General features: G+C 38.4%; 1 protein-coding gene across 7 annotated transcripts in view; it reads right to left on the bottom strand.

Annotated features, from left to right (window-relative positions):
- OSBPL9 (oxysterol binding protein like 9) overlaps nt 1–23,951 on the bottom strand; it is a 130,325-nt gene that overhangs the window by 50,235 nt on the left and 56,139 nt on the right. For 6 of the 7 annotated variants that reach the window (XM_070405105.1, XM_070405109.1, XM_070405103.1 and 3 more), the window contains exon 4: nt 14,125–14,201. In XM_070405105.1, coding sequence (XP_070261206.1) covers nt 14,125–14,201 — 77 coding nt within the window. Of the gene's footprint in view, nt 1–1,365; nt 1,536–14,124; nt 14,202–23,951 lie in introns of those variants that run through there. The other variant, XM_070405110.1, reaches the window with a different exon arrangement.

The following is a 23,951-nucleotide window of genomic DNA, read 5'->3' as shown; positions in this document are numbered from 1 at the left end:
GCGGATAGCTAAGTGGTTAGATTATTACACCAAACACAATCTTTCACATTAAAAAAACAACAACACATAATATCCAGAACTTTAGAAATATCAAAATGGATGTGACCATAACCTCTGCAGCCTAGTTTTCTTGAGGAGCACGTGATCATGTCATCTCTGTGAAAACCAAACTCAAGACAGTCTGGAAACAGATCCAGCTTCTCTGTTACCTCTCATTTCCCATTTAAGCCTCGCAGGCCAAAACTCTGATTTTTGGTGGTTTATATCTCTTCTGTGCTAGAAGAGGTAATATGGTATCTTTATTTCAGTTGTCTCTTGCTGGACTGCACAAAAAGTGGAAAAAAAATTAAAATTAAGTAAAAGCAAATGAGAGATGTTAACACTATTCATTAAAGGGCTTTATCACCTACTCAGTTCAATGCAGGCAATCTACTGAGAGATGGTGATTCACAGATAGCGGATGAGAATTTCCAACTTAAAGTCCACTACAAAAGCTCTTAAAACTACAACTACTATTGTAAGATTCTTCCCAGTTTCTCCACCGAAATTAGGAAAGTAATTACTTGATTTGTTTTTAATTTCCTGCACAGCTAAAAGTAAACAATTTAACAAACAAAACCATGTTACTTTAAATTAGCAAAAGGAAGTTCAATACATCTCACTGATTCATAGCAAAATAGAGTATGAACGCTGCAAAAAAAATACATGATTCCAAACATGCTTCCTAGTCTATTCATTATACTCAACTTTCCATAACTAAGCGGTGCTGAGACGCTAAACTTAGCCCCACACTACTATTCCAAAGCTTTCAATAATTTTTGCACAAGCTCCCCCAAAAGCATAAAACCACCTCCCTCCTCCCACACACATACTCACAAATAACACCCATAATCATTACACAACCCCAAAACTGGGCCAGGTAAGAACACAATGCCAAAAATAAAACAACAACAGAAAATGGCCTGCAATTGGAGATTCTATTAATGGGCTACTGGTCAAATTAGGCTTCCACATTAAGAGAAAGCTTAATTCTTGTGTTTAAAATAAGTATCTTCAGACAGCGTTCGAAAGGAAAACAGAGTTCCAAAACATGAATCGAAAGAGAGAAGAGTCTCCAATCTGGTTTGGTGGCGAACGAATCGGTGGAACAGGAGGCCCCGAGCCCCAGCCTCCACCTCCTGCGGGCGAAGAAGTGAGCTCCCGGGAAGAGGGGCCTGCACGCCCACGCCCACGCCGTCCTACTCACCCCAGGGGCGGCGGGGAGGAGGCAGGGAGAGGGCGACTGCGGCCCCGGTCAGACAGCAGGGACCCCGGGACTCAGGGATGAGGGCCGGCCCCTCTCCCAGACCCTCGCGGTCTACTCACTCCGCAACTGGCCAGCAAGAAAGCCATTCGCCAAGGCCCCCGCCCTCTGTGCCTCCAGGGGAGGGAGCGGGGGCCGCTTCCGAGCACCCCTTCTGCTCCCCCCGCGCGGCTCGTAGGGCTTTGGCGCAGTCAGTGCGGTCAGGTCCAGCCGGTCCCCCAGGACACCCCTTCCCCCCTACCCTGCCCCTGCCCCGTCCCACCCCGCTCGGCCTAGGGGCCGCCCCGATTGGCTGGGCCAGTCCGCTCCCGGCAAAGAGGCCCCTGGCGATTGGCCATGGGTCACCTGCTGTAGGGAGGTGAGAGGCTGACGATTGGTTAGGCCAATTTTGGGAGAGGCGGGACCGCCGGCCACCCGCGGGTGGGCACCCGCAGGAAGGCCGGGCTTTCGGCTCCCCGGCCCCGCCCAGACCCGGCGGACCAGGGGCTGCCACGCCGACGCCTCGCGACTGGCAGCTGCCGCCCCAGGAAAAGGCGGGCATCGCCGGGGAGAGAGAGCTCCGCTAGGCTCCCCAGCCTTGGGCCGGCGACTCCCACAGAGGGCGCCTACGCGAGGACCCGGTCACAGACGTAAACATGCTTCACTCCACTTGGCGGTGGTTCTAGCACACCTACCACCTCCAAATGTTTTGTCAGCTGTGGGGCGAAGTGTCATCTCGATAACTGCCTTCGCTTACTTCCGGAAAGTTGTTTGTTTGGCTTGCGGGGAAGTGCTGAAGGGGGGAGGGAGAGAGGGGAGGAGGAGACACTATCATAAACAAGCTCTGGTGCCTGCTTTATTTAAAACTCCGGGAGCATCGTGGGCCGCTGCTGTGCTACGCTCCGTGAGGTATGGAGGTGGCTTGTGAAGGAAGATGCTTCAGGAACCCAAAGGTCTTAACGTCAAATTGGATCAAAAGTTCAGACCTCAATAGGAAATTATCCATCTAAAATGCAGGAAGTCACAGGCATACATCCTTAACTTCCTGGAGGACAATCTTCTTCACTGCTCTTTCTATTTCTCTTTATGGCTTATATACACCTGCAGCTCTATTAAACTCCTAAGGGTCTAATAAATTGTGCTCTCCTGGTACCCCCTACAACAACTAGCATAGCGCAGATTGCGCAAAAGGCTCAATAAATGCTTGCTGAACTCTGTGTTAAAGATACCTTCAGTTTGTTTTATGCAAGTTTTTTCAAAATGTTCAATATCAAAAGCACTTCTTCCTGCATGCAGTCCTCAAAAGTCTGGTCCTCTTCCAGAGTTCCCTATCTCTGTAAACAAAAACCACTACCATCCACCAAGCAGCCCTTACCGCCTTCCTCATTTCACATTCAATCCATCACCAAGTTCTGTCATTTTTACCTCCTAAATACTTTATCAGTTCTGTCTACATCTCTCCATCAACACCTCACAATTACAGGTCCAGGCCACTTGCAATAATCTTAGTAAAGTCTTCCTGAATCTACCCTAGCTCCTCCAATTTCATTACACCCTCAACACCCCAACACCCTAACCCCTCTCCCCCACCCCATTAAAGAACTTCAACTGCTTCTCACTGTGCTTAGGATACAGGTCAGTCTTTAATAATGGCCTACAAGTTTTAGCCCCTCCTGCCCGCCTGCTCCATCTTATACCTTCCACTCCCTCATTTTGTAATTCCTCACCCAAAGATATCCCCCCCCCCCCCCCCCCCCGCCGCTGATTTTAGAGAGAGTGGAAGGGAACGGGAGAGAGAGACACACACACATTGGTTGCGAGAGAGACACACACACATTGGTTGCTTCCTGCATGCACCTGGCCGGGGAACCTGTAACCCAGGTATGTGCCCTTGATGAGCATCGAACCCAGGACTCTCCAGTCTGTGGGCTGATGCTCTATCTATCTGCTGAGCCAAATCGACTAGGGCTCTACTCCCTCATTTTCTGTACTTCACACAATGACCCTTTTCAAGTTTCCACAACTTGCCACAAACCTTCCAACCTCAGGACCTTGGCACATGCTTTTATTCTGTCTTTTACACTTTCCCCTTGACAACAATCCCAACCTTCACTTAATTTACTTCTACTCATCATCTCCCTGCCTATGTGAATTCTTCCTATTATGTTCTCATAGCCCAAGCAACTCTCCTATGTGAAACTTATCACAGCTATTTTACATGCATTTGAGTTATTCCTTTTTAACTTCATTGAATTTGCATACAATAAAATGCATCCATTTTAGATGTACAATTCAATATATTTTCATAAGTATATGCACACATGTAACCATCAAGACAGACATAGAACATTCCCATCATCATAAAATTTCCCAGTGCTCCTTAAGCAGTCAACCCCTCCAAACACTGTTCTGCTTTCTATTTGCATTATTCTTTAAAAAAAATTTTTGTTCAATTTACTTAAACTAAAAAACAGAAAACATTTCACACATTTCTCCCACCTGCCCCCACTCCCATCTCTTGCAACCACCAATTTATTTTCTGTATCTATGAGCTTGTCTATCTCTGTGACTTATTTCACTTAGCATAATGCCCTCCAGGTCCATCCATGTTGTCTCAGATGACAAGATTTCATTCTTTTTTGTGGTTGAATAATATTCTATATTGTGTGTGTGTGTGTGTGCGCGCGCGCGCATTACAATTTCTTTATCCATTCATCCATCAATAGACACTTAGGTTGTTTCCATATCTTGGCTATTGTAAATAATGCTGCAATGAACATGGGGGTCCATTTTTTGAATTAGTGTTTTTGTTTTCTTCAGACAAATACCCAGAAGTGAAATTATTGAATCATATGGAGGTTCTATATTTAATTTTTAAGGAACCGCCATACTGTTTTCCATAGTGGTTGCACAAGAGTGCACAAGAGATCCCTTATCTCCACATCTTCACCCACAGTTGTTATTTCTTGTTTTTAAATAATTCTAACCATGCTAACAAGTGTGAATTGATCTCTCACTGTGGTTCGGATTTGCATTTCCCAGATCTTGAACAATGTTGCGCATCTTCTCATGTATCTGGTGGCTATCTGTATGTCTTCTCTGAAAAAAATGTCTATTCAGATTTAATGCCCATTTTTAATCAGGTTATTTTACTTCCATTATTCTTTGATAAATGTTTATTCACTACCAGACTGTAAGCTCAATAGGGCAAGGATCCACGTATCTGATTTTGTTAAACATCATATCCTCAGTTATTTAGCTAAATGCCTGGATTTCATATGGGAATAGATTCTGAAAATAAATAATTCTATGATAAATATTAAACTATAAACAGTGATGTAGGAAAAAAAACATTCATTTTGCCAGATGGACATGGTTAATATCCAACAACTTACAATGACACCCTTTTAAATTTTTTTTAGTATCTGCTTTTCTTGCAGCTAATTTTGTACCTGAGCAGGTCAAAGGACTTAATTCAATATTAGCTGATCACACAGTTCTCCGGGCCAGGGGAAAAAAGCCTACCTCTCTAATTCTGTCTTGTATTGTACTGTTTGACCCTTATGTAAGAGACAGAGTACTTATTTATATAACTCTTGCTTAGCAGTTCTTTCATGTGCTTAGGCTTTATCTCCCCAACTAGACAAAAAGACCTATGGGGTGGGTCATCAAGGACTTTGTATTTAACAGTGTCTTCCCAAGTGTTATTTTTTGTTCAAGTATCCTCCAAGTTTCCCATCACCATCATCATAGGTCACTAGTTTCTAAATCTAATGCACTGCATTTTGACAGTTTGATGTAAATAGTTGAGTAAAAATTTAATTGGATAATTTAGATACAATTATCATCAGTTTTTTATTGATAGGTTTAAGTGTTAAGATTAAGGGTAATGGCAATTGAGAATATGATTTATGACAGTCTCTTAATGAGTTTTCTTCAATTGCATATATATTTAAAGAGGTCACAGTTATAGTCCACAGTTTCATACTAGAGGTAACTATTTGTTATAGATATATAGTTCTCATTTTCCTAATCCTTGTGTAAAGTTAGTGTACATAAAAGATGTAGCATTTATAATGAAGAGTAATTACACAATACAAGTCAACTTTACTGATTTTATTCCAAGAAACTGTAGGACTTATAAGCAAATTTTGGAACTCCGTGTTTTTCAAGAAATCTACAAGTTATTTTAGAAGAAAGTTAAGTGACCAATGCCTTAAACCCATATATGACAACTGATTATCCACCCATCTATCAAAGGATCTTCAATACTTATTTTTGAATTACATAACCAAATGATTAAATTAAACTGGCATTTATTTTTATTGTTGTTCAAGATGAAGAACAGACTATGGTGATCAAGTACAAAAAAAAATCATACTGTACACCCACCTTAAACTTATATAGTAATGTATGTCAATTATTTCTCAATAAAACTAGAAATACAAAACAAGAAAAACTAAAAAAAAAAACTCACGAAATTCTAAATTTCCCTCTGCATCTCATCAGATGCAGACTGTTTTACATAAAATAATCTAAGAAAAATACAAACACTAAGATTCAGAATGAAGGGGTATTTAATATGACAAGAAGTCTATTGAGTAAAAAATAGGCCAATTTTACCTATAGCTTTAAAGATGCAAAGAACATTTTATACAGAATTCATGTATTATGTACTACTTTCAAAAATATTATTTCTGCCAGAGAGTCTACTAATGTTTACCTAAAATCACATCCTCCTCTTACGTCATCTTAGACATAGATGACAAGTATTTATGATAGAAATAGGAGAGAAAAAAAGAAAAAATAGGTTTTAAAAAAATCATAGTTTCCCTAGGAATTTGCCTAGCAACTCAGGCCAAATGGTTGGAGCAGGTAACATTAAAAGACAACTCTTGCCTCTGGTCAGTGTGGTCCAGTGGTTGAGCATCGATCTATGAACCAGGAGGTCATGGTTCAATTCCTGGTCAGGGCACATGTCAGGGTTGTGAGCCTAATCCCCAGTAGGGGGTGTGCAGGAGGCAGCCAATCAATGATTCTCCCTCATTATTGATGTTTCTATCTTTCTTTTCCTCTCCCTTCCTCGCTGAAATCAATAAAAATATATTTTAAAAATACTTCATAGAAAAATGACAACTCTTGGAAGCAGTATATGCAGCTCCACTATTTTGTCTGATCAATAACCAGAAATCTGAAAATTAAAGTCAGCCAAGAAGTTTCCATATAGAAACTTTGGCCAAATGGAACAAATAAACTACTTAGCATGTGGTAGAAGCAGTCCCTACCTTATGATCAAGGCCACCATGTTCCAAAAGTTTGTAAATTATTTACAATTCTCAATACATTATCGAAACAAAAAGAAATATTTGTTCAAAGTTAGAAATAAACACCACACAATAGCTATGATAGTATACAGTATTGCCTTGTTTACCACTGTATCTTTAGCATACCTAATACATGTCTGTTTCATGACTGAAATTCCAGGTACCATGCTATAAAAAGAGCTGCATAAAAAGGTTGAAAATGGCTAGTCTGGCAAGCAGAACAAAGAAAGTGTAGAGGCCGATGTTTTTCTATGTGAACCTTTCAGCACCACTCAATTTAAAAAATTAGATAGGTACTATTGCCCCTACAAGTAAAATCTGCATTAGTCATTTAACTTTCTTCTGAAACAACTTATAGATTTCATTAAAAGCACATGAGTTGACAAATTTCGTTAGAAGTACACAGCTCCTTGCCATAAGATGAGTGAAATGGCTTTGTACTGCATACTCTTCATTGTAAATGCTCTAGCTTTTATGCATTCTAACTTCACATTAGAATTAGGAAGTTAAATGAAAACTATGCATTCATCTCTAAAAAAAGGGTGTGGGAAAAGCTACTGCTTTTATTTTATATATTTCCACATAGTTTAACAATTTTAAAAAGCACAACTTATGTCATTATTATGGTCTTTAAAAATTCAATCCTCATTATTATCTTTATTCTCTATACTAGACTGAGTTCTGTGAAGGCAAGGACAATATGTCGTTTACTCACAGTGATATCCTATACAACTATAATAGTGCATGGAACACATGAAGTGTTTGATAAATATTTACCAAATAAATAACTTTTCTGAAACATATTCTCTTTATGTTCTGAATTGAGCATGCACTTTATTTTTATAAAGAGAAGGTAAGAAAATATATAAGTCCTAAGAGATTCCCATAGAAAGACACAGTTAAAATAAATTTCTGGCAGTTAAAGAAATAACCTTTAGCTTCTATAAAACTGTGCCATCTGTGTAGCTGTTTCCCAATGTTTGAGATAGGTGGTCCACTACCAGTACAATAGAATTAATTTAAAAAGTGAATCCTAGACTACTAAGTTATAATTTAGGAGTCATAAATTTTACTGCCCTCAGTAATAACAACATTGGCAATAGCCTTTAGAAGAATTTTCCTTTTTATAGTAGATCCAAATAACTGGCTACATCGCCAAACCCCTTTACCTATGAAAGAGATGACACATCTATATTGTAGTCATTTCCTTTGGGACACAAAGAGCCTCAAGGGAGAAAAACAAAACATATCTATTTTTCCACATGATACAAAAATAACTGAGGCCAGGGAAACACTACAATGGTACTAAACAGATATGTGCATATTGAAAAATTGGAAATATATGTTCAAAAGCTAATCTTCAGCCCTAGTTGGTTTGGCTCAGTGGATAGAGTGTCAGCCCGTGGACTGAAGGGTCCTGGGTCTGATTTTGGTCAAGGGCACATACCTGGGTTGTGGGCTCGATCTCCAGGGTGGGGCATGCAGGAGGCAGCCTATCAGTAATTCTCTCTCTGTGGGGAAGCATGAGACTTGGTTGGAAAGTTTGTAAGGACATTCCCAGAAAAGGGAAGTGTGCAGAAGACCACCCACCCTGTTTATCAGAATTCCGACTTAGGGGAGTGCCAAAGTTGGCACCCCTAATTATTCCTTGACCTTTCCAAACAAGTCTGTGCATGTGCAGACCCCCAGGGGTTTATAAGAATCCTTATGCTTAATCTTTGGGTGTCCTTGCTTAAAGGACACTACAAACACATGTGCCCTCCCAATATTACTTACCCTACTGATTGTATCTAAAAAATAAACTTTATCTCAAACTGCTGCTACAATAAAAGCCTAATGAGGCAGGCAATCAGGGCTGTCTGGTTCCTTTAGCCAGGGAGTCCCTTAGCCCTCTCTTTCACAGCAAATGTTGTGTCAGAGTAATCCATTCATTTGTCGCTCAGGGTCTGCTGGTCAGCTCTGGCATCTCTCATCATTGATGTTTCTATTTCTCTCTCCCTCTCCCTTCTCTGAAATCAATAAAAATATATTTTTTTAAAAAGCTAATCTTCAGTGAAGTAGCGCAACACCCACGAAGAATACTAAACATTTTTTTTATTAATCTTAGTTACTCAGTTAGACAAACAGCATTATAGAAAAGAAGGTAGAATCAAGGTCCTAATACTAATGACTAATTTCTTAGCTAGTCTGCTAAACTGCACACTAAATACTAAATTTGTGTTTGTCTATAATAAAAGTTTGACAGATATAATTATCATACAGAAGTATTTCATTTTGTTAAAGTTTCAGAATGGCTCTATTGTTTTTCCAGCCTTGATAATGATTTGAAATCTGAAGTCTATCACATCTCCTTTATGGATAATGATGTTTTTATCTACAGTTTCAATGGCATTTCTGATGAGATTTCTACTAGTGCTCCCTATTCCCCTCAGCCATATTCTTATACAAGGTATCATGCCCTTGCTCTCTAGGGACTTGAGATCAAAGCCAATGGATAGTGAACAAATAGTAAAGAGCAAAAACTATAAAATTACAAGACAGTAGCAATAAAATTCCAATTTAATAGCCACCTAAGATACAATTTACAGTGGCCTACATAAACTTATTTACTAGTATTTGGGACAATTATAGCCCAATTTCTTGACCCAAAGAATAATTACAGAAGCCATTTAGTATAAAAAAATTTTAAATAGCATTTCACTTACAGCATAAAAGTAAAAATCTTAAAGGTCTATACTACTCAATTAGACATCTACATCAGTGTTTTCAAACTGAGATCTAAAAAGTCTCTACCACAATCTTCTGTGTTTTCATTTCTGATAACTATAAAAATTAGTAAGATGTTCCTCAACTTATAATAAACTTATCATACATTGAAAATATCAAGTTGAAAATGCATTTAATAAACCTGACTTATAGAACATCATAGCTTAGCCTAGCCTACTTTAAACATACTGAGAACACTTATATTAGCCTACAGTTGGGCAAAATATCCTAACACAATGAGTATACTATAGAGCAGTGGTTCTCAACCTTCCTAATGCCGTGACCCTTTAATACAGTTCCTCATGTTGTGGTGACCCCCAACCATAAAATTATTTTTGTTGCTACTTCATAACTGTAATTTTGCTACTGTTATGAATCATAATGTAAATATCTGATATGCAGGATGTATTTTCATAGTTACAAATTGAACATAATTAAAGCATAGTGATTAATCACAAAAACAATATGTAATTATATATGTGTTTTCCGATGGTCTCAGGTGACCCCTGTGAAAGGGTCGTTCAACCCCCAGGTTGAGAACCACTGCTATAGAGTGTCTGTTGTTGATCCTCACGAACTCATGGCTGCCTGGGAGCTGCAGCTCACTGCCACTATCCAGCATCACAATAGTATTGTACCACACACTGCTAGCAGGAGAAAAGAGCAAAATTCAAAGTAAAGTTTCTTGGGTAAATTGAACCATCATAAGTCAGGGACCACACACTGAATCAGCTCAGTTAACAATGTTAAGTACAAATGCTACCAAGCTATTTCAGTGCCCATGTTTTTGTTTATAATCAAGTTGGCACCAACCACTTAACACTACTTATCACAGAAGAGCCTTTATCATGTAAATTACATATATGTGAAGTAAGATCCAACTGACCTCCTGGCACATGCTGTTCAAATGAAGGTTTCCCAGCAGTCAGAAAAGAAAGTGGTGAGATGACAGAATTATCTTATTCCACACAGTAGTGTATGCATGCCAAACTTAAAAAGAATCTATACCCTGTCAGAACCATCTTCACATTGTAAGCAGTAATGCACTTTTAGCAAGGCACTATCATTCATCACATTAAATGAATGTTAATTTGGATTTTATTGTTTTGTTTATATATAATTTGCAATTTTCTTTTGGAGGTATAGTTAGTTCTGTAACATTTTAAACCTAAGAAGTCTATACCTAGATTTAGGTTTGCCACATTAAATAACATTATGATTTAACTAGAGGCCCGATGCAAGAAATACATGCACTTTGCGGGGAGGGGTGTCCCTCAGGCCGGCCTGTGCCCTCTCGCAGTCTGGGAGCCCTTGGGGGATGTCAGACTGATGGCTTAAGCTTGCAATTGGACATCCTTAGCGCTGCCATGGAGGTGGGAGACGCTCCCGCCACCACTGCTGCGCTCACCAGCCATGAGCCCGGCTTCTGGCTGAGTAGCACTCCCCCTGTGGGAGCGCACTGACTACCAGGGGGCAGCTCCTGCATTGAGCATCTGTTCCCTGGTGGTCAGTGCATGTCATAGCAACTGGTAGTTCCACTGTTCGGTCGATTTGCATATTAGCCTTTTATTATATATGAATACTTTAAACACTGGAATTCTGGGCTTCCTTCCCTCCCTTCCACTTTCTCTAAAAATCAATGGAAAAATATCCTCAGGTGAGGATTAACAAAAAAACAAACAAACAAAAGTCCAGTGATAAGAAATTCTTAGGGTGATAGTAAGATCAATACTGAAGAAACTGATCATAAGCTCACACAGGAGTGAAATAACTAAAACTGAAAGGTACTAAATGGCCAAGGAAAAATGGAGAAGTAGAGTTCAGACTAAAACAAGAGAAGAAAAGTGCAGAAGTAAAGTGGTAGACGAGGCTGAAGTTAAGAAAATTATAGTTAAAGAGAAAACACTTTTAAATTCAATATTATGGAGGCGGTGGAGTTCTTAGTAAAGACAAGGCAAAAAACAGTATAGCTTAATGGCTAACATAGAGATGAAACTCAATGAAAAAATAAGAAATGCAAATACCCTTTCCCACACACATATGGAAGAAAACTCTATGAATGCCTACTCCACAGAGCCTAATAGTATGTTATACATTTCAAAGTACTCAATAGACAACAATCCATACATCATCTGCTTGCTCCTAAATTTCTTCAATTATTTCTTCATTTAACTAAGCATTATTGAGCACTATTTAAAAGGCCAAGTTCTGGGAGGGGAAATGTTGAGAGTAATTGTTGTATTAGTGATGCAATTAACATTTATCAAGTTCTTATGACAGCTAGGCATTGTTTCAACAAATGTGCATTTAACTCATTTAATTGTCAAAACAACCCTATAAAGTAGGTATTTTATTTTCCTTGTTTTATAGATGGGGACACTTGAACTGAGAGAGAATAAGTTCAATGTCAAGAGTTGGCACCAAAGTCAGGTTCTTCATCACACTTCACTATCTGTAAGAAGAGAATCTTTACCTTTTTGTCAATCAAATTAACAGTTAATTACAAATTTCTAAAGGTCCTATACTCTGCATGCTTAACTTTAGAAAAAATATATAAAGAATTATTTTGGCCCTAGCTGGTTTGGCTTAGTGGCTAGAGCGTCAGCCTGCGGACTGACGGGTCTCAGGCTCGATTCTGGCCAAGGGCACATGCCTGGGTTGTGGGCCAAGGGCACATGCCTGGGTTGTAGGCTTGATCCCCAGTAGGGGGCGTACAGGAGGCAGCCGATTGATGATTCTCTCTCATCATTGATGTTTCTATCTCACTATCCCTCTCCCTTCCTCTCTGAAATCAAATTTTTAAAAAAAGAATTATTTTGTATCATATGTATTTTAAAATATGAAAACTATCAGAGTCTAAGACTTCTCAAAGTTATCTTTTTCTTCCTGTTATTCCCAAAGACACATAAGCTATCTTCTTATCAAAAGCTCATAAAGCTTTATGTTGAGACAGAGAAGCATCCTTCTGACTCAAACCTCAGAGGGAAGGGCGGGGGGGCGGGGAGGGGGTGTTAAAGATCAACCAAAGGACTTGTATGCATGCATATAAGCATTACCAATGGACACAGTCACTAGGGGGATGAGGGCATGTACTGGGGGGTGGGAGTGGCCAGAGGAAAAAATATATATATATATATTGTAATAGCTATGTATGGGCGGGGGGGGGGATACTTGAAATATTAGGGGGACCACTCTGTAAAGTATATGATTGTCTAACCACTATGTTGTGTACCTGAAACTAATTCATAATAATATTGAATGTGAACTATAATGGGGAAAAAAAGATGGAAAAATTATATATGTTTTTCATCATCATCATAAAAATAATAATAAAATAAGTAAATAAAAAGCATAGCTAATACAGTAATTTGTAGATCTCCTAGTTCAGCTCATATTCATTTCTTAATCTCTTAATAATCGTATCTTGGAATAATGTTTTTTAAGCTTCTATTTGAATACTTTCAAGTGATGGGGAGCTCCCCATGTTGTAGGATGCCCTATTCTACCTTGTCTTTTCAAGCCAATTCCTGGTATGGGACAAAGATAAGTAGAGAGGAAGGGTCATAAGAATTCAGTTTTCTATAATTCAATCCTGTAAATCAAAACAAACCACACTTAAGCCAGATTTGCTTTTTTCTTAACCAGTTTGGGATTTTTATTTCCCTTTCATCTCAAAGAGTACTATCCAACATATATGGTAATTGCCAAATCCATTAACAAAAAATGTAGGTCAACTTCTTAGCATGTACCTGTTGTCAATGCTTTTTATGTAATTTGGTTATATCAATAACCAACTATAGATACTAAATTTAAAAAAGGAATCTGGCACATTTTAACATAGCATTTCCCTTCAACATTGCCTTGCATTGTCTTGTTTCTAAACAAAAATCAGTATCTTACCCTACAGAAAGCACAAGAAAATGACAACTTTACTATACATTAATATAAAAGGCTAAGTGACCAACCATCTGTCTGTCTGACCACCCATCCAACCGACCGGCTGGTACATATGACGCGCACTGGCAATTTAAAAATAAACGTTGGCTCCCACATGCGCAATATTTGTCCCCGTCTGACACTGGCCTCCCATTTAAATTAATTCGATGACAGTTTCCCGTGATGCCAGCATTTGTAATGACTATTAATAAATCACAAGGACAAACTCTAGACAGAGTAGGAATATTCCTACCTGAACCTGTTTTCGGACATGGTCAGTTATATGTTGCTTTCTCTTGAGTTCGAAGAACGTGTGACGTTAAAGTTGTAAATACATACTTCATCACAAGGGAAATTAGTCAAGCACTCTGAAAGTGTTTTTACTCTTAATGTGGCATACAGGGAGATATTAGAATAAGTTTAATCAATTTACCAGTCATTGTTCTTATCAATGATTTTACATCATATTTTTGTTGTTTTTATATCATGTCTTTGTTGTTGTTATATCATATTGTTATTGTTTATTTATTAATCGATTTATACATTATTTTCATATACATTTCACTAATTTTCTTTAATCTCTGATACTTCTATTATAAAGAAAGGGCGAAAAGCGATATTAAAATATTTCTTCTACTTAATTTCTTTTCAATGTGCATGAATCCGTGCACTGGGCCACTAGTATATTATAACACTGTAAATGCAAGAATAAGTGACTCAGAAATGAAAACTTTTCATTACATCATATCACAGTTATTTAAGAAAACAGAAAACAAAAACAAATGAACTATCCACAAGCCATGTAAAGGCTCTTACTTGAAGCTGAAGAGTATGCCGAAGAATTGTTTCTTCTAAGGCATGGATCCACTTCTCTCGTTCATCAGCATCACGAGCTGAAATAAATAATTATAAAAATTAAAATAGTAATTTCTACAATATAGCTCTAGAATATTGAAAGTAAAATTTTAAACCATGATGCTAATAAGAGGTTATTAATTGTGCATTTCCTTAATAGAGTCACCCTTCTATCCTTTCTGAATATGCAATCTACTCATAGCAATTTATAACAAAGGGAATAACTGTGTTCTATAATAGCTAAGCTTACTTTTCCACTGAGAACTAGAAAAGCTGGAACAATTATTTAAAAACAACTGGCTGAAGCTATCAGGAAAAAAAAAAAGCAAGGTAATAAAGAATTAACAGGGCAAGCTCTAGGAGAAGACAAACATCCAGAAGATAAGCCTGGTACTCAGGGCCACTATTCTTCTAGCAGAATTGTAAATTCCATGAGAGGAATTGTGACTAAGCAATTACTCAAAAGCTTTGTCAGTATGTGTGGGCAGGCGGTATATAAGAACCCCTATGTACTTTCCACTCAATTTTCCTGTGAACCTAAAACTGCTCTAAAAATAGTCTATTTAAAAATAAAAATATAGGGGGGATAAATGGTGATGGACAGAGAGTTGACTTGGGATAGTGAACACACAATTCAGTATCCAGATGATGTGTAATGGAATTGTGCACCTGAAACCTGTATAATTTTGGTTAACCAATGTCACCCCAACAAACTCAATAAAAAGGAAAATTTTATATATATATATATGACCCCAAAGAGCTTTCTCACCCCTCTACCACAAGTGGATTCAATGAGAAGATGCTCATCTACCAGGAAACACATCCTCACTAGACACTGAATCTGCAGGCACCTTGATCTTGGACTTCCTATCCTCTAGAACTGTGAGAAATAAATTTCTGTTGTTTATAAATTAAACAAACAAACAAACAGCCTTGTAAGGCCAAAAGTTGGAGACCTTGGCCCACCAACTTTGAGGACTTTCATGTTTTGACTGGGACCTAAAAGGGTTGCACCTTGAGATTAAGAATAAAACAGGCTGGCTGCAGACTGAAGGGTCCCGGGTTCAATTGCAGTTAGGGGCACATGCCCAGGTTGCGGGCTTGATTCCCAGCAGTGGGCGTGCAGGAGGCAGCTGATCAATGATTCTCATCATTGATGTTTCTATCTCTCTCTCTCCCTCTCCCTTCCTCTCTGAAATCAATAAAAAAATATTAAAAAAAAAAAAAGAATAAAACAGCCTGGGTGACTCAGCTAATTAGAGCATCCTCCAGTGCACTGGAAGGTTGTGGGTTTGATTCCTGGTCAAGGGCTCGTACCGGGGTTGTGGGTTAGATCCCTGGCTGGCACATGCAGGAGGCAACCAATTGATGACACACTGATGTTTCTCTCTCTCTCTCTCTCTCTCTCTCTCCCTCCCTCCCTCCCTCCCTCCCTTCCTTCCTTCCTTCCTTCCTCTCTCTCTCTCTGTCTCTCTCTGCCCCCGTTCCTCCCTCCCTTCCACTCTCTCTAGAAACCAATGCAAAAAATGTCCTTGGATGAGAATTAACAAAAATAAATAAAACTTATAAATAAAAGTAAATAATAAAGTAATCAAAATCATAGAAATGAGCTGGGGAGAAGGAGTAGGGGGAATTAGTGTTTAACTGGTATAGAGTTTCAGTGTCATGAGATAAAGTTCTAGAGATTGCTGCAGTATAGCAAATATACTTAACACTACTGAATTTAAAAATAGTTCAGTTGGTAATTTTAATATTATGTGTTTTTTATAATAATTTAAAAATAAATTGGAGGCTTGGACAAAATTATCCCTTCCAGCTGAAAATTCAATATTCTAATATCCTGACTAACCTAGCCTACTTTTTCCCATTCTGCCCTGAGCCAGTAAACAAACCTCTACCCTACTGGATCTACGAGGGAAATATCTTTGGGTATATGAAGTACTAATAAAGTCTGTTTATTCAATCATAATAAGTTATTTGTTCATATATCCTATATAATAACAGAAACATGTAAATTGACCATCACGCCGGTTAATTTGCATACACAGGCGCGGGGGGGTGGGGGGAGCAGAGGGGGAGAGCTGGCGGAGAGCGGAACGGCTTGGGTAAATTGGCTCCCCAAGCCACCAGACGGAGAGCAGAGAGGGAGAGCTTGGCAGAGTGGGAGGCCATGGGATGGAGACAGAGCAGGAAGGGAAAACCAAGATCGTGGGGAGCACCAGGAATTCTGGGAATCATAGTTCTGGTGGCAGACAGATCTCCTTGACACTAGAGCAAAGTGAGCCTGGAGCACGTTACTGTTGCGGTGGGGGATGGAGGGAAAGCAAAGGTGAGAGACCTAAGTAAAATCAGAGTGTCTAGGAAAAATTAAAGAAAAGATATCCTAAAACTTCCAGGAAATCTCCACCAATGAAGCAAAGAAAAAAAAAATGTCTCTATTATTCTGTGAGCAACAAACCAAACTGAGCTGGGGTCTCAGACAATTCGCTCATATGATTGCAAAGAGAGACAGAAACTCCTGGATTGGAGAGGGCTCCCCTGAGGGCTCCCAGATTGGAGAGGGTGCAGGTTGGGCAAAGGGACCCTCACACCCCCCAGTGCACGAATGTCGTGCACCTCTAGTATATATATATAAAAGCCTAAGCAAACATTACCATGGAACAACAGAATGACCGGTTGACCAGTCGTTATGACATGCACTGACCACCTGGGAGCAGATGCTCAATGCAGGAGATGGCCCTTGGTGGTTAGTGCACTCCCACAGCCAACCTCCCACGGCCCCTCCCCCTGGCTAGCCCCCTAATTGGCTGACCTCCCATGGCCCCTCCACCCTGCAGATCACCCCACCCCATAGGCCCCGATCAGGGGTCCGGCTGGCCAACTTCCCGGGGTCACCCCCCAGCCAGCTGTCCCCCCGACAGGCCTCAATCACCAGCCAGGCCGAGGGACCCCACCTGTGCACAAATTCATGCACGGGCCTCTAGTATGAGAAATAAAAATACAGTAATGATATATACCATTTACAAACCACCTACTCTCTAGAAGTAAAATTAAAGCTATATTACTTTTGAACAAATCCCTGCTAAAAGGGCCCAATTTAATTAGTTAAAAAAACATGTCAATAGTATATTATGTTCCATAAAGACAGGTTAATAACTCTTCCTGCCTCTTTTTATAAAGTTTACACATTCAATTTATCTCTAGAATTCACATCTCTAGCACCTACCTCTCCTCTTACATTTTCAAGTTCTCTTTCCATTCTCTGTGCTAGTAGGTTCCATATTTTGTTTGGCTGTGATCCACATAAATACAATTTATAGCTCACAAATACATGTAATGTATACATATACATATATGTATACACACTGATATTTCCTTTCTGTTATATTTTACTACTTTAAAAGTGCTGATCCTGGCCCACCAAATGGGATTCACAATCCACTAAAGAATTGCTATGCAGTATGAAAAACAATGGACTACTTCAATGTCCTACAAAACTATTGCTTTTCAGTATCTCTTAGTATAAAGGCTAAGAAGGTTGGCTCTGATGCCTAGCTTTGTCCTTATTCATTCTCATCTATAATCTGAGGATGATAATATTACCTATGGGGATGATAACAGTACCAAGATCTTATAAGATTGTTGTGGGGTTTAAATGAGATAATTAATCCCTACATTATTTACCACAGTGCCTGGCATATACTAAAATATCAATATATTATTATCCTACACAGCCTTAAGAGAAAATAAGTTCTATTAATAAATCTAATAAATGATTAGCCAGAGAAAATGAGTAGGGAAGGCATTACTGCTAAATTCTAATTTCTAATAATATCTGGCTTATATGAAAGCAATATAAGTGTACAGAAGAAAAAACAATATCCATCCAGTATGTAAAATACTTAACATTTTCAGGATTCTATTCACATATTCTATATTACACATATTTGAAGCTGACTTTAAGACAAGTTTCCAAAACTATACCTTGCCATTCCTGATCCACTGGTTAGGAATCTGTTCTCTTAGTCACATTTTCTCCTCCTTTAAGACATACAACTACTATGAATAAATTACAGTTTGCAAAAATAAGTGGTTATTTGTCTTTTTTTTTTTTTTTGGTAAAAGAAGTAAAAATAAAATTAGCCTGTATAATCAGGAAAGCCTTCTTTTCTTTGAAAGTTCTTATGAAATGAAAACATTATGCAAAAACAGTATTTACAAGAGTAAATGCTGAGTAACTACTCAAAATCTATGCAGCCTCAATATGCATCAGGTATTATGTTGGAGGTCTGAGTAATGATAAGATAGACCATAATCTCAAGTAATTTAGTCTCCTAAAAAGTACAATCACTTAGTTGGGTGGTACCTGTTTAGTAAGGGATTGTCTTCACCCATTCTAATAGCCTCTAGTATCTGCTTATTAGAATCCTATTCATTCTTCTGGGCTATGCTAACATGTCACCTTATTCATGCATGTTGCTCATGATAAGAGGATCTGCCCTGTCCTTTCTTAAATTTGTTCAAATATTCAAATATTTCAATACTCAGGTAACATGTAAATACATGCCATATGCCAGGCACTGTCGCAAGCATGTCAAGCGGGCCGCATGCCTACTTTATTTAAATGAGGCATGCAGCCCGTCGGCCACAAGTTTGACATGCTTGGTCTAATGCATTAGAGGCACAATGTTGAGCAATAGTTTATAGGTCTAGTCCAGCCATAATTAGGGTCCAAATCTATCTTTCCTATCATAATTCCCAACATACTCCTCAATGAACCACTATATTTCAGTTACATTAAACTTACTACTCAGATGACTCAAGTTCCCAACTTTTGCTCAAGGTGTTCCTTCAGCTAAAATGCCTGAGTCTTGTATCTGTGTAAATAAGAAAAGCTAACTATTGAGCACTTAATTTGTGTCAGCACAGTCTGACACGTCTAAACATTTAACATGTATTAACTAATTAAGTCATCACAACCAGTATATGAGATAGGTATTATTATTATTATTATTACTACTACTACTACTACTAGAGGCCCAGTGCACGAAATTTGTGCACTGGTAGGGTCCCTAGCTGCTTCGGGCTGCTGGCTGGGTACTTCCTCCCTTCCCCCGGCAGGCCCCGCCCCCTGGTCAAACTCCCAGACAACTCCCAGTTGAGGGGACAATTTGCATACTATGCTTTTATTATATAGGATTATTATCCAGATGATAAAAACAGAAAAGTTTAGTACTTTGCAATGACATTATACCTAGAAAGCAGCACATATAAATGGAGTGCCAAGGCTTCAAGCAATCCTAGAACTGTTAATAAGCCTCATCCCATGCACTTATTCTAGACAAAGTCCTTCTTACAAGATAACAATATAAACCTTTTCACACACTTTGGAGACAGTATGAAATAGAAAGAACAAGAGCCAAAATTTCTAGTCAGAAAACTTGGGTTCAAGTCCCATTTACACTTTTGTGTGACCTCAGGAGGGCAGTACTTAATACCTCTGAGTTGTATGCACAAATTTAAAAAAGAATGAATATCACCAACTAACTCAAAGGTCTACTGTGAAAATCAGGTGAAATAAGATATGTAACACTGGTGAGCCAGTGAGGTCAAGGGTCCTTAGGGCTAAATTATTTTCATGATAATACTAAGACACTCCCTTCATTTTTTCACTGTGTTGACATCTGCACTCTTGGTGCAAGAGCAATGGAGGCAGAACAGCGGGCATCTTAGCATAAATAGAGGCTATGGCACCAAAGATCCATCTAAAGTGCCAGGCAAACCATGGATTTTAACCTAATAGGGTATTTTCATATATAAATTTCACTGTTATAGTTACAGATTCTACACTGCAACTAATCTGTAAGAAACTATCACTTGTTGAGTTTTGCTTAAGTATCAGAGAATAATACAATTATCTGAAAAGGCTATTAAAATACTCCTCCCTTTTGTAACTATATCTGCATGAAACTATAATTTCTTTATATACTTCAACCAAAACAACATAGCACAAAGACTGAATGCAAGAAACAGTACGAGAATCCAGCTGTCTTCTATTAAACCAAACATTTAAAAGGTTTACAAAAATGTTAAAAGATGTCATTCTTCTGTGTTTTTTTTCTGTGTGTTGCTTGCTTGCTTGTTTGGGAAAATGATTATTTCCTCATAAGATGTTATTAGCATAATTAGTTTGTTATTGACATATTAAGTCAAGATAGGGGAAACGTTTTTTCTGCCAAGGGCCATTTGGATATTTATAACATCATTCACTTAATATTATTCACTTAATATAAATGTATGTTGCTATGAAAAAACTCCTAGATTTATTGAATTTCGAGTCCCGCCTACGGTTGCCTTGGCAGGGCCAGACCAAATGATTTCACAGGCTTTATACATCCCAGACATTCCCCACCCCTGTTTTAAGTTAATAAATAAATAATTTTTTAATCCCTGTTTTCATTTTTAACCTGGTAAATACCAGGTTTAACTCGTTAAACAAAAGCTCTTTGGAGTCCTCAATAAATTTGGAAAGGGGTCCTGAGACTAAAAAGTTTGAGAACCACTGATATATATTATATGTGACATCTTATTTGATTACTTATTGATTGCCTCCTCTACTAGAATGAAAGCTTCTAGAAATCAGAAGTTTGTTGGTCTTATTCGTTGTTGTATCTCTAGCACTTAGCAAAGCACCTTGCATGTTTTATAGATAGTCATTATATATTTGTGAGGGGGTACATGATGGGTAGCTAGAAGGATGCTGAATAAAAACCTTCCATTTAGATAATTAAGTGGTTGGAAGTGCCGTTGACTATAATTTGTAACCAGTTTGGACAGCATGAGTGATTAGAGGGTGTTTTTGTTCTTTTTAATCCTCACCTGACATGCTTTTGTTGATTTTAGAGAGAGAAAAACATTGATGTGAGAGCAAAACATCGATCAGTTGCCTCTTCCATTCGCCCCAACTGGGGATCAAACCTGCGACCTTTTGGTGTACTGGATGATGCTCCAACCAACTGAGCCACACCAGCCATGGCAGAGGGTATTTTTAATAGAAGGTAATAAAGAGGTGTGGAGAGAGAAAAACCAATTCATATGACTCTAAATCTAAAGTAATCTAAACCAATGTTTTGATGTTCAGAAGATTTAAGAGCCATAGTTTAAATAGACTGCTTATCATAATTAGAAGAGTGATGACATCACATTAGAGAAAGAATGATCTAAGCATTTTATTATACTATCAATACTTCTATACACTATAATGCTTTTTTTTTTTAACCTTTTTTTTTTACCTTCCCTGGCTAAGCTGCGTATTCCCTGAGGTCTGGGATGGAATCTGATGCATAATTTCTTAAATCTCAAAGCTTGGCATGTTCTTAGCAACTAACTGAAACTCGTAATTACCAGATAAATGATAATTTGTCATCTCTTCAAATGATGAGACCTCCTGACCAGCATATACTAAAAACTGATCCCCAACCCATCATATTCCCCATATTCATTTCTTCTCTGTACTTACCCCCCCCCCCCACACACACACACACATACACATACACTTTTAAATATACAGTCTGCTGCCACTGGAATCTTTATTTACTTTATTTGTCGATATATCCCAAGCTCCTAGAATCATGCCAGGCAAACAAGTGCTCAATAAATATTTGTTGAATGAGAAATACTGATCCATTGATTTCATTATTCAGTTATGGTTCCATTTTTATATTTGGAATCTAAAAATAGGTTGGATTTCCTAAGAAATCATTATTTTTTAATATATTTTATTGATTTTTTTACAGAGAGGAAAGGAAAGGGATAGAGAGTTAGAAACATCAGTGAAAGAGAAGCATCAATCAGCTGCCTCCTGCACACTCCCCAATGGGTATGTGCCAGCAACCAAGGTACATGCCCTTGACCGGAATCGAACCTGGGATCCTTGAGTCCGCAGGCTGACGTTCTATCCACTGAGCCAAACCGGTTAGGGCAGAAATCATTATTTTTGCTTTTAGTATGCCTTAAAGCTGCCATAACAGCCCCCTCAAAGATTTATGAATAGTTTTAGCTGAAGTCTCCAAAATGTTGAGTAAATATTGAAAAAGTGTTTCTCCCCCACAGCTTCCACTTTGACTATCTGAAGCAATACTGAGCTTCTCTTGGACAGAGTCAGCAATTCATTGGGCAACTGGTATCTTTGATTCAGTCAAAGCAGACAATGAAAATCAGATGTAGATTAATGGATTCTTTTCAAGTCATTCTACAATCACAAATTTCTAAATCAACTTATTTCTAATCAATGAAAATCCTCACCAAATTTATATGTAAATGTATCCTAATAATTTTAGTTTCTGCAGAAGATGTTTCCTAATTACTTTAACTCCATGTTTTGGTAAAGGCGCCACTATTCCTTAATCTTGAATTTAAGAAAAATTAGGATTTCAGTTTGCAATCTTTAAGACCTACAATACTGACGGAGGGTAGAAATAGTATGGGGAATAGGATGATTTTAGAGAACTCACCCAGACATCAATAAAAAGGGCAATTTGGCAGAAAAGGGAAAGAAGGATACATACAGCCTTGGCCAAGTAGCTCAGTTGGCTATAGGGTCATCCTGATATGCCAAGTTCATGAGTTTGCCCCCCCTCCACCCCCCACCCGCTCCGCCCCCGGTCAGGGTACATATAAGAATCAACCAGTAAATGCATAAATAAGTGGAATAAGAAATAGGTCTCTCTCTCTCTCTCTCTCTCCCCCCCTCCCCCCTCCCACGCTCCCTCCCTCCCACTTTTCTCCCCTCTTCTTCTCTTTCTCTCAAATCAATTTTTTAAAAAGATACATATAGAAACTGTGAAAGTATAATGATCTGGACTATGTCAGTGACTTAGCAGATAGAGAAAAGGTAATGTAATGGATATTGTGACTCATTTGATGTAGAGACAATGTAAGGGATGCAGATGTAGGGAAAGAGAAGGCTTCAAATTTGATAAACTGGGTAAGCATAAGTGCTACTCCACAACATAGAAAATACAGGAGGAAAAAACAGATTGGGAGTGGGTGGTTGAAAAACTATAGTTTGAGTTTAAAGAGACTCAGATTCAATTCTGCAATTTGGCAAACCTGATCTCCTGAAGAACCTTATTATAAAAAGTTTTACTGAGTTTATTAAATAACAGCATTCAAATATATGTTGCTAGAAAATACTCTCTTTTCCAGGAGAAGCCAACAGGTAGAACACATCGTTAATGTATTCTGGGGAAGGGGAGGGAGAGAGGGATGGAAGTAGGTAATTTTGAGAAGCTGAAGCCATGTCTCAGTTCAAGAGGAGAACTATAGAACATCAAAAACACTTTAGCTGATTACCAAGGTTTAGGGTTGTTCAGAAAGGAAGAATGATGTTGCAGAATCACTCAACTTTTGAATTAAGCAATGAAAGGAAAAAGAGAATAAATTAAAACATGTTAGAAAATTCAGGAAGAAAACTAAAGCAGGGCAACTAAAAAATATATATATGAAAAGAGAATTCTCTACTTTATTTTCTTATCTACCTCCAAAGCAAACAAGGCCAAAATAGATGTGGCCTAACATGACAGAATCATATTAATAAGAAATTATAATGATCTATTTATGTTACTTCAAATAAAACGCTTAGAAAGTTTCTGAACATAGATTCCTAAAAGGAAAGGACTTGTTCACAGTATGTAAGATGTTATTCCTTACATAGTGAAGGTAGAGAAATCCTTTAGACTTTAAAAAAAGTATTAAGTATATCTTCAGGGTATAAAGTACAGTAGAGG

This window comes from Myotis yumanensis, unplaced genomic scaffold (genome assembly GCF_028538775.1).
Source record: "Myotis yumanensis isolate MYYU_CA2020_CCGP unplaced genomic scaffold, mMyoYum1.0.hap1 SCAF_2, whole genome shotgun sequence".
NCBI classification, from domain to species: Eukaryota; Metazoa; Chordata; class Mammalia; order Chiroptera; family Vespertilionidae; genus Myotis; species Myotis yumanensis.
This window is presented reverse-complemented; position numbering and strand designations above follow the sequence as displayed.